General features: G+C 47.8%; 3 protein-coding genes across 6 annotated transcripts in view; 2 read left to right on the top strand and 1 right to left on the bottom strand.

Moving 5' to 3' along the window:
• Positions 1–402: 402 nt before the first annotated feature.
• LOC111159252 (olfactory receptor 52W1) lies at positions 403–1368 on the top strand. Its single transcript, XM_022521685.1, has one exon. The coding sequence runs from the start codon at positions 406–408 to the stop codon at positions 1366–1368; it is 963 nt and encodes a 320-aa protein (XP_022377393.1). The 5' UTR covers positions 403–405.
• Positions 1369–2986: 1618 nt separating this feature from the next.
• Positions 2987–10955, top strand: LOC111159355 (chromosome unknown C11orf42 homolog). The gene is made up of 3 exons (XM_022521755.1): positions 2987–6327; positions 9667–10465; positions 10735–10955. The coding sequence occupies exons 1-3, from the start codon at positions 6256–6258 to the stop codon at positions 10863–10865; spliced, it is 1002 nt and encodes a 333-aa protein (XP_022377463.1). The 5' UTR covers positions 2987–6255; the 3' UTR covers positions 10866–10955.
• The window catches only part of LOC111159354 (family with sequence similarity 160 member A2), a 25365-nt gene continuing 23068 nt past the window's right edge, over positions 9776–12072 (bottom strand). For all 4 annotated transcript variants that reach the window (XM_022521754.1, XM_022521753.1, XM_022521750.1 and 1 more), the window contains exon 12: positions 9776–11703. In XM_022521754.1, coding sequence (XP_022377462.1) covers positions 11342–11703 — 362 coding nt within the window. In that variant the 3' untranslated portion in view covers positions 9776–11341. The remainder of the gene's footprint in view (positions 11704–12072) is intronic.

Genomic DNA, 12072 nt, shown 5'->3' with positions numbered 1-12072 from the left:
AACCAGCTCTGGCTTTCCCCCACCTTACAGAGACTGAGACGGACTCTACTTTGGATCCTGAGAAAGAAAAACATGCATCTCAGCCCCAGCTCTCAGGTAACCTCCAGCTATAGCAGCCCCTGCAACAGGGAGGCTCTCCTTTCTCAATACCAGTGTCTCCCCATTTCTCCCCCTACAACACTCATGGGCTTTCAGGCATGAAAGATTCTCCCATTCAAGCTGGGGTAGCGACCTTGATTATCCATCCAAAAACCTTAATCAAAGGTTATAACCCCCAACCCTGCACTACCCCTACACGTACCCCATGGATGGGTCTGTGCCACTGTGACTCCCTCCAAAATCTCTCCAGCTCTTCCCTATCAGGAGTCATGCCCCCATAAGCCCTAAAGCCTTGCCCCCCACAGGATGGCAGAAGGTCCACATCCCAACTCCACCTTCCCACGCCCAACCTTCTTCATACTGACCGGCATTCCAGGACTAGGGGGTGCCCAGGCCTGGTTGACACTGGTCTTTGGGCCCATGTATTTGCTGGCCCTGCTGGGCAATGGAACACTGCTGGCATTGGAGCAGATAGATTCCACACTGCAGCAGCCCATGTTTCTACTCCTGGCCACACTGGCAGCTACAGACCTGGGCTTAGCTACATCTATAGCCCCAGGGTTGCTTGCTGTGCTGTGGTTTGGGCCCCGGCCTGTGCCATACAGTGCCTGCCTGGCCCAGATGTTCTTTGTCCACGCACTGACCGCTGTGGAATCTGGTGTGCTCTTGGCCATGGCCTATGATCGTGCTGTGGCAGTAGGGCGTCCACTGCATTATCCTCTCCTAGTCACCAAAACCCGTGTAGGCTATGCAGCACTGGCACTGGCACTGAAAGCTGTGGCTATTGTTGTGCCTTTCCCTCTGCTTGTGGCACGATTTGAGCACCTCCGAGCTAAGACCATTGGCCATGCGTACTGTGCACACATGGCAGTGGTAGAGCTGGTGGTTGGTGACACACGGGCCAACAATTTGTATGGGCTGGCACTTTCACTGGCCGTGTCAGGTATAGATATCCTGGGCATCACTGCCTCTTACGGGCTCATTGCCCACGCTGTACTGCGGCTGCCTACCCGGGAGGCCCAGACTAAGGCCTTTGGCACGTGTAGTTCCCACATCTGTGTCATTCTGGCCTTCTATGTACCTGGTCTCTTCTCTTACCTCACACATCGCTTTGGTCGTCACACTGTCCCAAAGCCTGTGCACATTCTTCTCTCTAACATTTATTTGCTGCTGCCACCTGCCCTCAACCCACTCATCTACGGGGTCCGCACCAAGCAAATCAGAGACCAGCTCCTGGAAATCTTCACTATCAGAAAAAGCCAGTTGTAAGAGAAAACAGTGGAGTCTGCTGGTGGAGAGGGGACATACAGAAGAGAGTCTAGGGCCTGGAGGTGTGAATTATGTCAGCTTTGTCCCACTGTCTACATATGACTGTGATAACCACTGAACAAATATTTGCTATGAAGTCTCTACTATACACAATCACTAGCATATGCAGGCTTTGGCCTATCCATGTATCTTGCTCAGGAGGCGGAGGCAGGGGGCTACATGTTACAATGCAGGAAAATAAGATCAGGAATTACCATGGTTCATAGTACACAAGATTTAACTTAATGAAAACTCTCCTCTCCCCGCTGCCATCATTTTTACCTAAGTCTCCCCATGTTTCCACACAAAAGCTCCTCTACAGATGCTAGACCTAGGGGTCTGGGAAGAGTGACGCTGCCTCAGGAGGCTAGTGTTTGGGTCCTTGCCTGGGATCACAGCCCTCTCCACTTCTGGATCCAGATTCTATTTTCAGCCTCTCCTTAGGGAAAGTTACAGGCTTATTCCCCACGTTCTGAGAATCTGGATAATGTGCCCAGATGGGGGTCCCAAATTTGGCCAGCATATTGATCTTTACCATTCCCAGTCCAGAGAATCCTCTTGGTCTCTTGTAATTACTACCCCCATTCTCCTGTCAATATCTCAAGAATTAATTGCTAAAACTTCTCTTCCTGGGCCTACAGCCATAGGGGTCAGAGGTCCAACTGAAAGAAATTTTGATATCCTGGGAAATAAGCACTTCACCTGCTTGTCTGAAGTCCAGTTACTGTGGTCTCTTACCAGTTTGCTCTTCTCTGCATCCTCAGTCAAGAACATTGAATTCCCAAATAAAACCCACATTAGTACCCCCATTTGTCCTGGTCAACATCATTAGATGTACATGATGTTGGTGCAACATGATTAAATAGGAGTATTTTGTACCGCTGTGGCTAGCAGAGAATAGAGGTATTACACAGGAAGTGTCATGGTATTGCCCAACAGGTGACTGACTTTCAGTTAAGACTCTGCACTGGAAGGGACACTGCACAAAAGATCTTTCACACCAGCCAAGAATGAATATAATCTCAGGCAAAAGGCAGGGATTCACCATTATAAGGTTGGAGAAAGCTACAGGCTGCACAGGCAGACCCAAGCTCTCTGGGAAAACTATCATAACTGCAGGTACTAGAGTCAGCCATGAAGACCTAAAGGCAAGTGCAGGGCTGACCACTCAGCAGATAGTGCACCAAACATCATGGAATACCACACAGCAGAGGAGGCTGCAGATCTGAAAAAGTAGGTGATATCCTCTCCAGGGCCACATGATGTCTTACCACGTCCTCATTAACAAGGAGCTGAAGAGATAGTGCAGAAGTTCGGCATGATTCTCAGAAGTGTTGTCACACTGAGGAGATCTACAGTTGTCCTTGAGGGTGGGCTCACTCATTCTCAAGACTAACCTTTTTCATGAGGTTGAGTTAAAAAAAAACTCCTCAGGCAACGATTTTGTGGATAATTGTGACAAAATCCCAATCCTAATTGGTCACGAGTCTTTAAGATGTCCATATTCTCTTAGAGATGCCTCTTTAATAAATCTATCCTAACAAAATAATTAGAGATATAAACAAAGATGTATGCAGTAAGATATTTATTACAACATTATTATAAAGAAATGTGTATGTGACGTCCTGTGTCACACATACACACACACACATTTTTTGCCTTTCCCCTCTAGTACACGAAAAGGGAAATCCTATGCAGTCAATGTTCATAAGCAATGAATTCCGTCACCTTCCCACCACAGGAAACCTCTTGTCTAAGGCACCTTCATTCCCTGGTTGTGCACAGCTCCCCAAGGCAGCTGATTTCCAAAGTTGTGCATTGCCCACTGCAAGAACCTTCTTTCTTCAAGCCAAATTCCACCCTCTTGGACATTAGTTATTTTGTTTTAGATTGAGATCACACACCTACCACGTGATGTGTTTAGAAGACTACCAGCACTCCCTTACTCCTCACAACAACCTGAGAGTAATCCTATAATCCCTTACCCACAGTTCCAAAATAAAAAAAATCTCTGAAGAAACAATATTTTTTGTTATAACTTTGGTCCAAAACCTAACCTGAAACATCACAATGGTATTTACAGTATTTATTTATCTCACTTGGTGTGAATATTCATACATTTAAGTTCAGAAATATTGATGTGTTCGATTATAGGGCACTGCCCTAAACCTCTCTGGGGTACTCCTTTATATAGGATAAAGGCACTATATTCCCTTTCTAAAATTCTGACATCCAAAACACATCTATCCCTAAAGGTTTCAAATAAGGGATTAGGGCCTTGTACAGTTATCCCTGTAGCCTAAGAGAAGTGAAGAGACTTGTTAGGGCTCTTTATCCCTCCAAAAGTTCTATCAACACTATGCTATAGTACCCTGGAGGTTCTTGCGGAGAACCCCATGTTCCCTAAATAACAGCCCCTGCCTGTTTTGTTCCTCTCATGTTCTTTAGTCCAGTCACCACTCAAATATGTTGCAGATGATCTGTCCACGGAAACCCCGGAATGTGCCACACTGGAGGCAACCCAATGGGCAAGCTATGGCCCAAACAGCCCAGCCCTTAGGCTCATCGACTCCATCCAGAACTCAGTTGTCATCTGTTTTCCTTCAGCAACTTTCAATCCTCGGACTCTATGAGCCAAAGGGAAAGAGTCTCATTTAATGTCAGGGTAGGGCAATGTGGAATGCAGGGAGCTTAAAGAATCATGATCATCAGCAAAAGAGATGACAGTATGGGCTTCTGCCTGAGAAGTTCATCTATACCCAATTTCCCTCTCTTAACCTCCTCTATGAAAATCTGAAAAAGAGATCCTCTTCACATTTCACAAACAGCCCATCATCCCTATCCCTACCCCATCCACCTCCTTCTCATTCTGGAATCCCCTTAGGATATGGATGTACGTCATCCCCTGCCCATGTTTATCAGTAACTTTCATATCTGTACCTTTGCATTTCTGCCTCCTTGCACTGTCTGTTTGCCCCATGTCTGTGTCCCTTGTCCTGGTGTCTCTCTGCTGTCTACCTCATTTAGGATTCCTTTCTGGAGGGAACAGAAGTGCCAACCATACTACATCAGATGACCTCTCCTGGTGTAGGGCTAGGAGGGCACTAGAGGAAGAAATTTGGTTTTGCCTGCCCTGACAAGAAGCTTGGGGTTTCTGGTTTGGCTATTGCAGTTCTCTTATCCTACCTGCTTCCTTTTTACTAAATGACTTTGCACATCCACTGAGCAGGCGCCCTCCCACCATACACTCAGGGAACAGAAGGGATACAGCAATTTCTTCCTTTACCAAAAAGAACTACCATTCAAATTTTAGTTTAAAAAAGCTGGAATCAGGCCGACTTGGATTTGAATCCCAGACTGCCATTAACTCACTGTATCCCTTGCACTAATCTACTTAACCTCTCTGAGCCTGTTAATTCACTTGTAAAATGAGGAAATAATAGTACCTACTTCAAGAAGTTACTAAAAGGATTAACTAGGATAATGGATTCAAAGTGTTTGGCACAGCCCCTAGCACACAGGACTTCAACAAATATCTGATTTCAGTTCCTCTCCTGGAGCAATCCCATGCCCACATCAAATCTTTGCTTAAACACCTAGCACCCATACCATTAGCTCCGTCTAGAGAGACTTACCCTCCCCTGAGGCCAGTTACATCATGTAGGACCATTCCTTGTGCCACCTCAGCCAGCTCAGACTATGGCCAACTTCATGGGACAGCCCTACATGCTGGGCCAGGGATAGGAAAGGATGCTCCCCATACAGAAGTGGTCTTCCTAGGAACACAGGAGATTCTCCAGAGGGACTCAAGAGAACTCTTTAGACAGATAAGAGGCAGAGTGGAAGCTACTAGAAAGGCTCCACAGAGTGGCTCTTCCCCAAGGAAAAACCACTGTTCTCCAGCAAACACCAGGTTGAGATCTCTGAACAGAGACACAAAGGGAAATCACACATAGATTAGGGCTGCAGCAGGAGAGAGCCAGCTACACACAGATCAGCCTAGGTCAGGGAGTGGTACATGAAAAAAAATTTCCTCAAATTTACCTGGGTAATTCTGGCTTCCTAAAAGTCCTCTCCAGTTACTAAGGCAACATTACCCAATTAGATTCTTAACCTCCACACTGCCACCACTCATAAGGCATCCTCCTACACACACACCTGGTTTTCATTGCAATTGTAACCCACTCATTAATAATGTGTTTCAAGTTAGGCTACACATCAGAACTGCCTGAGGAGCTTTTAGAAATCCTGATGCCTAGGCATACTCCAGACCAATTAAATCAGAATCCCTGGGGGTAGGATCCAGGTATCTATAGTTTTAAAAGCTCCCAGGTAATTCCAAAGTATGACCAATGTTGAGAATTACTGCTTATTTCTCAGTCTAAGTCCTGTTTTATACTTCTCCCATGTCCTTCAGGACCCTTACCTAACCTCACAAAGAAGTCATCAGCAGCTGATAATACAGCACAGCAAATTGCTTCAGGAGACTGCTGAAGGGGGAAGCCTGATTCTGCTTCCTTAAAGAACTCAGACCAAGAAATAAGAGCATACACACACACATGGACTCACACAAGCACACACATATACAAATCCACCCAAACACACCTGCATTCCTCTCCCCTAAGGAAGAGAATGGGTAAGTCACTCGAGAGCCTGGACTCAGGCTGTGGGCATAGTGAGGCTAGTAGAGTGACTGTCCTCTCCCCACCCAAGGCCCCATTATCTACAGGACCTCTATGACCTCATGTTGTAGTAGGTCAAAGCCTAAGGCCTGGGTCCTCACCTCCCTGGGCAGCTTGGGGTTCCTGCAGCAGCCACTGCCCTGCCTAACCCCTCTCACACCCCACCATGTTGGTTGGTACCCCCCACCTGCTGACACTGGATGAAGCTGATGCCACCTGGACCCTCATCAAGGATAAAGTAAGAGGGCTAAAAAGAAAGTAAGAAAGTGTGACCTAGATGGATCTGAGCAATTTATGAGTAGAAAGACAATTCCTTGAAAGGCAACAGGAATCGATGAGAACAGTAACAAGTGCTAAGTCAGGGCAGGACTTAGGAGGTCAGGAAGGCCTCCTGGAGAGAGTGACATTCTAGCTAGGCAAGTAAATGTTATTCTCATGTAGAGGGAAAAGGAATGCTTGACTCATAAATGGTGCTTAATAAACACCTAAATGAGTTAATGAGCAGGTGGATGGGTGGGTAAGTGAACAGTGTCCTAATTAAAGGTACAGCATACGCAAAAGCCAAGAGGAAAAAGAAAAATGCATATTTGCAAACTGCAAATAGTCCTTTAGAGCAGAATTCAAATGAGTAGTAGTGAAAATGAGGTCAAAGACGTCCAGGGGCCGATCACGAAGGGCCCTTTAAACTTTCTAAAGGAACTTCAATCTCTTCACAGATACCTCCTTCACCTTTAGCTTCTACAGAATGGGAAATTTGGGTTTTGAGCAAAATAGGTAGATTTTCAAGAGCAGGCAGAGCTGTATCTAGATGCAGGTACGCAACAAATCTCATCAAATCCAGATGGCTACAATTGCTGAATTTGGAGAATTTGGGGATCAGGTTCCAGTTATGTGATCTGAAGGACAGTGAATTTCAAGCGCTCGTAGAAGGCAGCCCACCAATTTTAAAACAACCATCTTAAAGTAGCGCCTGCCAGACTCAAAGCAGCCTTAATAGCATGGGGCTCCCATCTGAAATGGAGCAGCAGCTCACCACAGAGGTCAGCCTCCCAGGGAAGTAGAAATAGGAGAGTCGAGGCCTCCCAAAGTACCTGGCTTCAGCAATGTAAAAGATTGGTCTGGACAAGATCAAGCATTTTATTAGAATGAAAGTAAATATGATCATCAACTAGTGGAAAGCTACACTATCTCTCAGCATCAAAAAATTTCCCTATTCAAATGGAAAATTGTCAGGAAAGGCAAGGTAATGATTCAGGATAAATCACCAGTGGTACGTGGCAAATTCAAGGAGCAGGACACCTCTGAGTGACCCGGTTTCCTCTCTCCAGAACTGCTGAGAGTTTATTGAGTACTTTTAATACACAGAGCTAACCAAAACATGGCTCAAAAGCTCGTCATTCAGCTCAAACCACCCAAGGTACATCCAGGAAGAGTCTTCCACCCTCACTTTCCCAAGCTGCCCCTGGGAGATCTAAATTTGCAGGGGTCTATATTCCACAGAACTTTTACCCAGAAACAAAACTGCAATGGGAACAACAGGTAGTGGTCTCAAATGGTGACTCTACCAAGAATAGTCACCCTAGCATGGAAATTTTATTTTCCCTACCTTAAGATAACTACTGGGGGCCTGAAGGGTAAGAAAGAGGGCCTGATATCCCGCCCACCCCAGGGCAAATTCATGTCTATATTCTGGGGAAAAGCCTCCAGGTACATTAGTGAGTCACCTCTTAGCAGACACGTGGACCATAAGAACCAGGTATTTGTCAAAATCCCATTAGAGAGTTACCTCCTGGGGACACTCCTATTTGCCTTATTTGTATAGGAACCTAGGGAACAAAGGAGCAACGAGGGTAGGATTCTGAAGTTATACTTGGTGACTATGCTTTCTTCATCATGGGACAGAGCATTCTATACAAAATGCCAACCCACCAGTGCTCTGCTGTCACCCCTGGGAAATCCAAAGGGACCTTCTTAGAGCCCTGTTCTTCAGCATGATTCCCCCACCAGAAGGAAAGTATTCCATGTCTCAATGAAACACAGGAGAGGAAGATGGGAAATTCTTCCATGCACATTAAGAAAGAGCGCCATTTATTTCCTTGGCTAGGTGACAAGAGACAGTAGTCTTCAAGCTACTTCAGCTTGTTTTAAGTGCAGACACAACTCCATCAGTTAACTACCTTCCTCTTATGCTATGCAGTCACACTTCTAAAACAGCTCTATGTAGCAAAAAAACCAGATGGCCTTAAGGGATCACTGATGAATTCTATCAGAAGGCCAGCAAGGTGGGCAATGCCAGCAGCAGGGAGACAGGTGTGTGGGAATTGAGGGCTGAGGAAGAGGAGTAGAACAAACAGGAAAGGGACCCAAAAAGGAAATTTTACGTACTCCCTAGCAGAACACAGAGCCAGAAGTCTCAGCCAGCAATATCTTTGAGGAGTCGAGATCATTCCTACATACAGTTATTAGAGAGGATTTTACAAGGTTTCCCAGGTAGTCATGAAGTTAAACTTCCCAGAACTGGATGGCCAAACCAAAAAAGGCAAGACAAGAAGAACAAAACCAAGAGGAATTAGAATCCCTAAAAGTGTACTGGGACCTGCATTACAAAGATGAGGCCTCAAATCCCTAAAAGAAGTACTCCCTGTAGCCAGGGCAGATGTTGAAGAATGGTCATTCCAAACCTATCTGTGTGTGCCCATTGTAGTGAATGACATCAACCACCTAACCAATCATCTTAAGACTAATCCTACACGACTCCTTTTCCCACACTCCTTAACTAAGTTCTACTAATTCTATAACCTAAAGATCTTCCCCAATTATTTTAGTTCCTCCATTTAGTTTAGAAAGCCTCACCATGTTTTGCCTGCAGTAATACAATACTCTTAACTGATATTTCTCTCTCCTTATTTTGTTTTGCTGTTCAAAATTAACTTTCTAAAGCACCTCTCTGATCCTGTCCCTCTCACCTAGAGCCCTTCACATGGCTTTCCATTGCCCTCAGGATCAAATTTCTGTTACTTAGCACACTCAAGATCTTTCATAGTCTAGTTCCTATGTGTCTGTCCCTCTTCAGACCTTATGTTTAAGCAGTGTGAAATAGTGTGTTCCTGAATGTGCCCTTCTTAGTTTCTAAGTTCCAGTTTTTTAAATGGCTGTATCCTTTCCCTGGATTGACCATCCTTCTACCTAGCTAATTCCTTCAAAATTTAAGTATTACCACCTAGAAACTAGAAATCCTCTGATCCCCTTCTATCAAAGACAAAAGCTGTTAAGTCACTTCTGGTCTCCTCCACACCTGGCTCTCTATTACTTAGCTGACTACCATCTACATCTTCATCTCCTCCATTAGACTCAGCTATGATAAGATGAGGTCGAAGTTTCATGCTTTTATGTACTCCCAGTATCCAGTAGGGTCTGGCAAATAGTAGACAGAACTAGACAGAACTAGGAAATAAGCAGGAAGCACGTTGTGGAGATGTAATTGCACAGTGAACAATGGGAGGGTCAATCTAGAGTAGGCTACCAGGTAACTCCTGACCCTAACTCAGTCACTGACCTGTAAACTGGCCATCTGCAGGTTATCGAGGAGCGCTTTGGGCCCAATGTAGTGGCAGTACCTTTCCTGTCGGATGCGGCCTGCTATGACCTACTGGGTGTGCTAGTGAAGCAGTCCCGCCCAGCCCACACCCGCCTGGCTTTACCAGGTCGGCAGGGTCGGCGGGCACTACAACCAGTGGGGCCACTACCAAACCTCCTGGAGCAGGCAGGGTCCGAGGGTGCCTTTGCCCACTGCACTCGGGAATACTCACCAAATGGCCGAGCAGAGATAACCTATGAAGAAATGCGACTTTTGGAAGGGCACCCCTGCCGGATCCGCCTGCACATGGGTGGCCTGCGTAAGAAGGTGGCCTTCCTGCTGCTGCCACCAGGGCAGGTGAGCCTACAGCAAAATCTTCCCTGGCTCCGAAGCACCCACAGCATCTATGTCATCTACCAGGTCTTCTCCTGTTCCTGGCTGCAGCTGGGGCTGGTACCTACAGCCCGTGAGCCCCAGCTGCTCCGGTTACAACGGTCACTGCCTGTCGCCTTCTCCTGCCTCAAGTTTTCACTGCAGCCCAAAGGAGTGCTGGGACCACAGAAGCCTCTGACCAAAGATCCACTGCCCCATGGTGCCAACTGGGTCAGACCCAACCTCGGCATCATGCCACCTCTGGCCCTCACATCAGTCGCTGCCAATACCCCTGAAGCTGCTGATGTGCCCCCACCTGTCCCAGGCCCACCTACACCACCTCCTCAGGAAGGGCCGGAGGGCAGACCCACCAGATTCTCCTACAAGGGCCGAAACCCCTTCCGCAGGGGGCCCCAGATGTTGTCAGGTACTGCTAGGTGTTATGAAGCTGAAAGGGATGGGATTGGGTAAAGGGGGGAGGGCATGGGGAATACAGGAGTGTGTGCCCAGCAATGGGGAACCCCTAACTCCACACTGGATCCCGGTGACAGGGGATGGAGTGAGGGAGCCAGGGGCAATGAGGTGGAAGCATGGTCCTGGTGAGGGGGTGGGCACAGCATAGAGGGCCAGGGAGGGACCAGGGAGGCAGAAAAACCAGGGCATGAGTCAAGCTGTGACTATCCCCAACCCTGGCAGAGAACTGGCTCTTCAGCCCCCGCAGCCCCCCACCAGGAGTCCAGGGTGGGGGACCCGGGGACCCCGACCGGCACTCCATGTCCCTGCCCCTGCTGCAGGGTCTGTCCTCAGAGTTCGACAGCGACGCATGAAGCTGAAGCGAGAAATGCAGGGGGCGAGGCCCCCAAGATCTGGCATAGGGATACTGGTCCCCAATAAACATCAGCTGCTGCTGCCCAAAATGCTGGGCCCATGCTGCTTCTTCCTTCTGCGGGCCGGAGGAGAGTCCCTACTTTTTCCCCTAGGCTCCATGACCCCCTCACCCATTAAGGGCATAAGAAGCACCCTGAAACCTTGGCACCAATGTCCTCACAAGAGACAAAGTACCCCTAACCTCCCCATTTATGTACAACCTTCCTGGGGCCACAGCCCAGAAAAAAGGGTGGGAAAGAAGAATGAGCACAGAATAGAGATTTCCCTTTTATACATATTGCAACAAGTTCTCCATAAAACATTCATTGGAAATAAATTAAAAAGTCCTCTTGCCACTGCCTCCAAACATAAAAAGGAGCCTATAACCCGGCCCCAGCCCAGGCCATGTGAGGCCCTGATTGTCCATGGAAGAAAGTTAAGGATTGAGGGGCCCGAAGCCTGAGACAGGAGGGCCAGATCCCTCCTCTGAAGTATCCAACAAGAAAGGCGAGGTGACAGCATGGGCTTGGGAGATGGCAGCCAATTCCTTGAGAAACTCAGGGAAAATGACTGCACAGTAGACCGCATTCTTGACTCGCAGAGCCTCACCTTGGCGCTCTGGGGCCCCACCCCGAGGGGGCAGAACTGGAGTTGAAGCCCCAGGGGAGCCCCCACCTAGGCCAAGTCCTGCGCCGTCTCTCCCAGGCTGAAGAACCAACTGTGCCGCCTGCCGGGCCCTGGTTGGACTGTGTGCATGCCGCAGGAGCAACTCCCCCAAGGACGGCCTCCGGCTCTTCACTGGGAATAAATGGGTATTGGGGATTGTGAAGGTGCTGGGGTCAGGCACACTCTCTCGGTCTGAGAGAGATGCCCCCCTCCCTGGGTTCACGAACATCTCAACTATGACTCTAAAACCAAAATGCTGCCTGCCCAGCCTTCTTCCCTCTATCCAGCCTCCCCACCCAGTCAACCATCACCCTCAGCCTTCTCAGTCAGTCAACACTTCAGCTACTTCATTCCCATCCAAGACCTTCTCCGTGCCCTCTCACCCTGAGGGACTCTCTTACTACTCCTCCCTTTCCAACTGTTATTCTACTACCACTAAGCTGTCTCCTCAGTCCCTAACACACCCTTACATTATGCTCCTACACTGGAGCCAACCACTTC

Source organism: Enhydra lutris, unplaced genomic scaffold (assembly GCF_002288905.1).
Source record: "Enhydra lutris kenyoni isolate GAN:26980312 unplaced genomic scaffold, ASM228890v2 scaffoldscaffold68, whole genome shotgun sequence".
Taxonomy (NCBI): Eukaryota; Metazoa; Chordata; class Mammalia; order Carnivora; family Mustelidae; genus Enhydra; species Enhydra lutris.
The sequence above is the reverse complement of the archived record's forward strand: the minus strand, read 5'-3'. Positions and strand labels throughout refer to the sequence as shown.

Excerpts from the sequence above, each read along its gene's own strand:
- LOC111159355 (XM_022521755.1), top strand. The coding sequence starts at position 6,256 with ATGTTGGTTGGTACCCCCCACCTGCTGACACTGGATGAAGCTGATGCC. Across the intron at positions 6,328-9,666 it reads GGACCCTCATCAAGGATAAA|GTTATCGAGGAGCGCTTTGG; the intron begins GTAAGAGGGCTA and ends GGCCATCTGCAG. Across the intron at positions 10,466-10,734 it reads GGGGCCCCAGATGTTGTCAG|AGAACTGGCTCTTCAGCCCC; the intron begins GTACTGCTAGGT and ends CAACCCTGGCAG.
- LOC111159252 (XM_022521685.1), top strand. The coding sequence starts at position 406 with ATGGCAGAAGGTCCACATCCCAACTCCACCTTCCCACGCCCAACCTTC.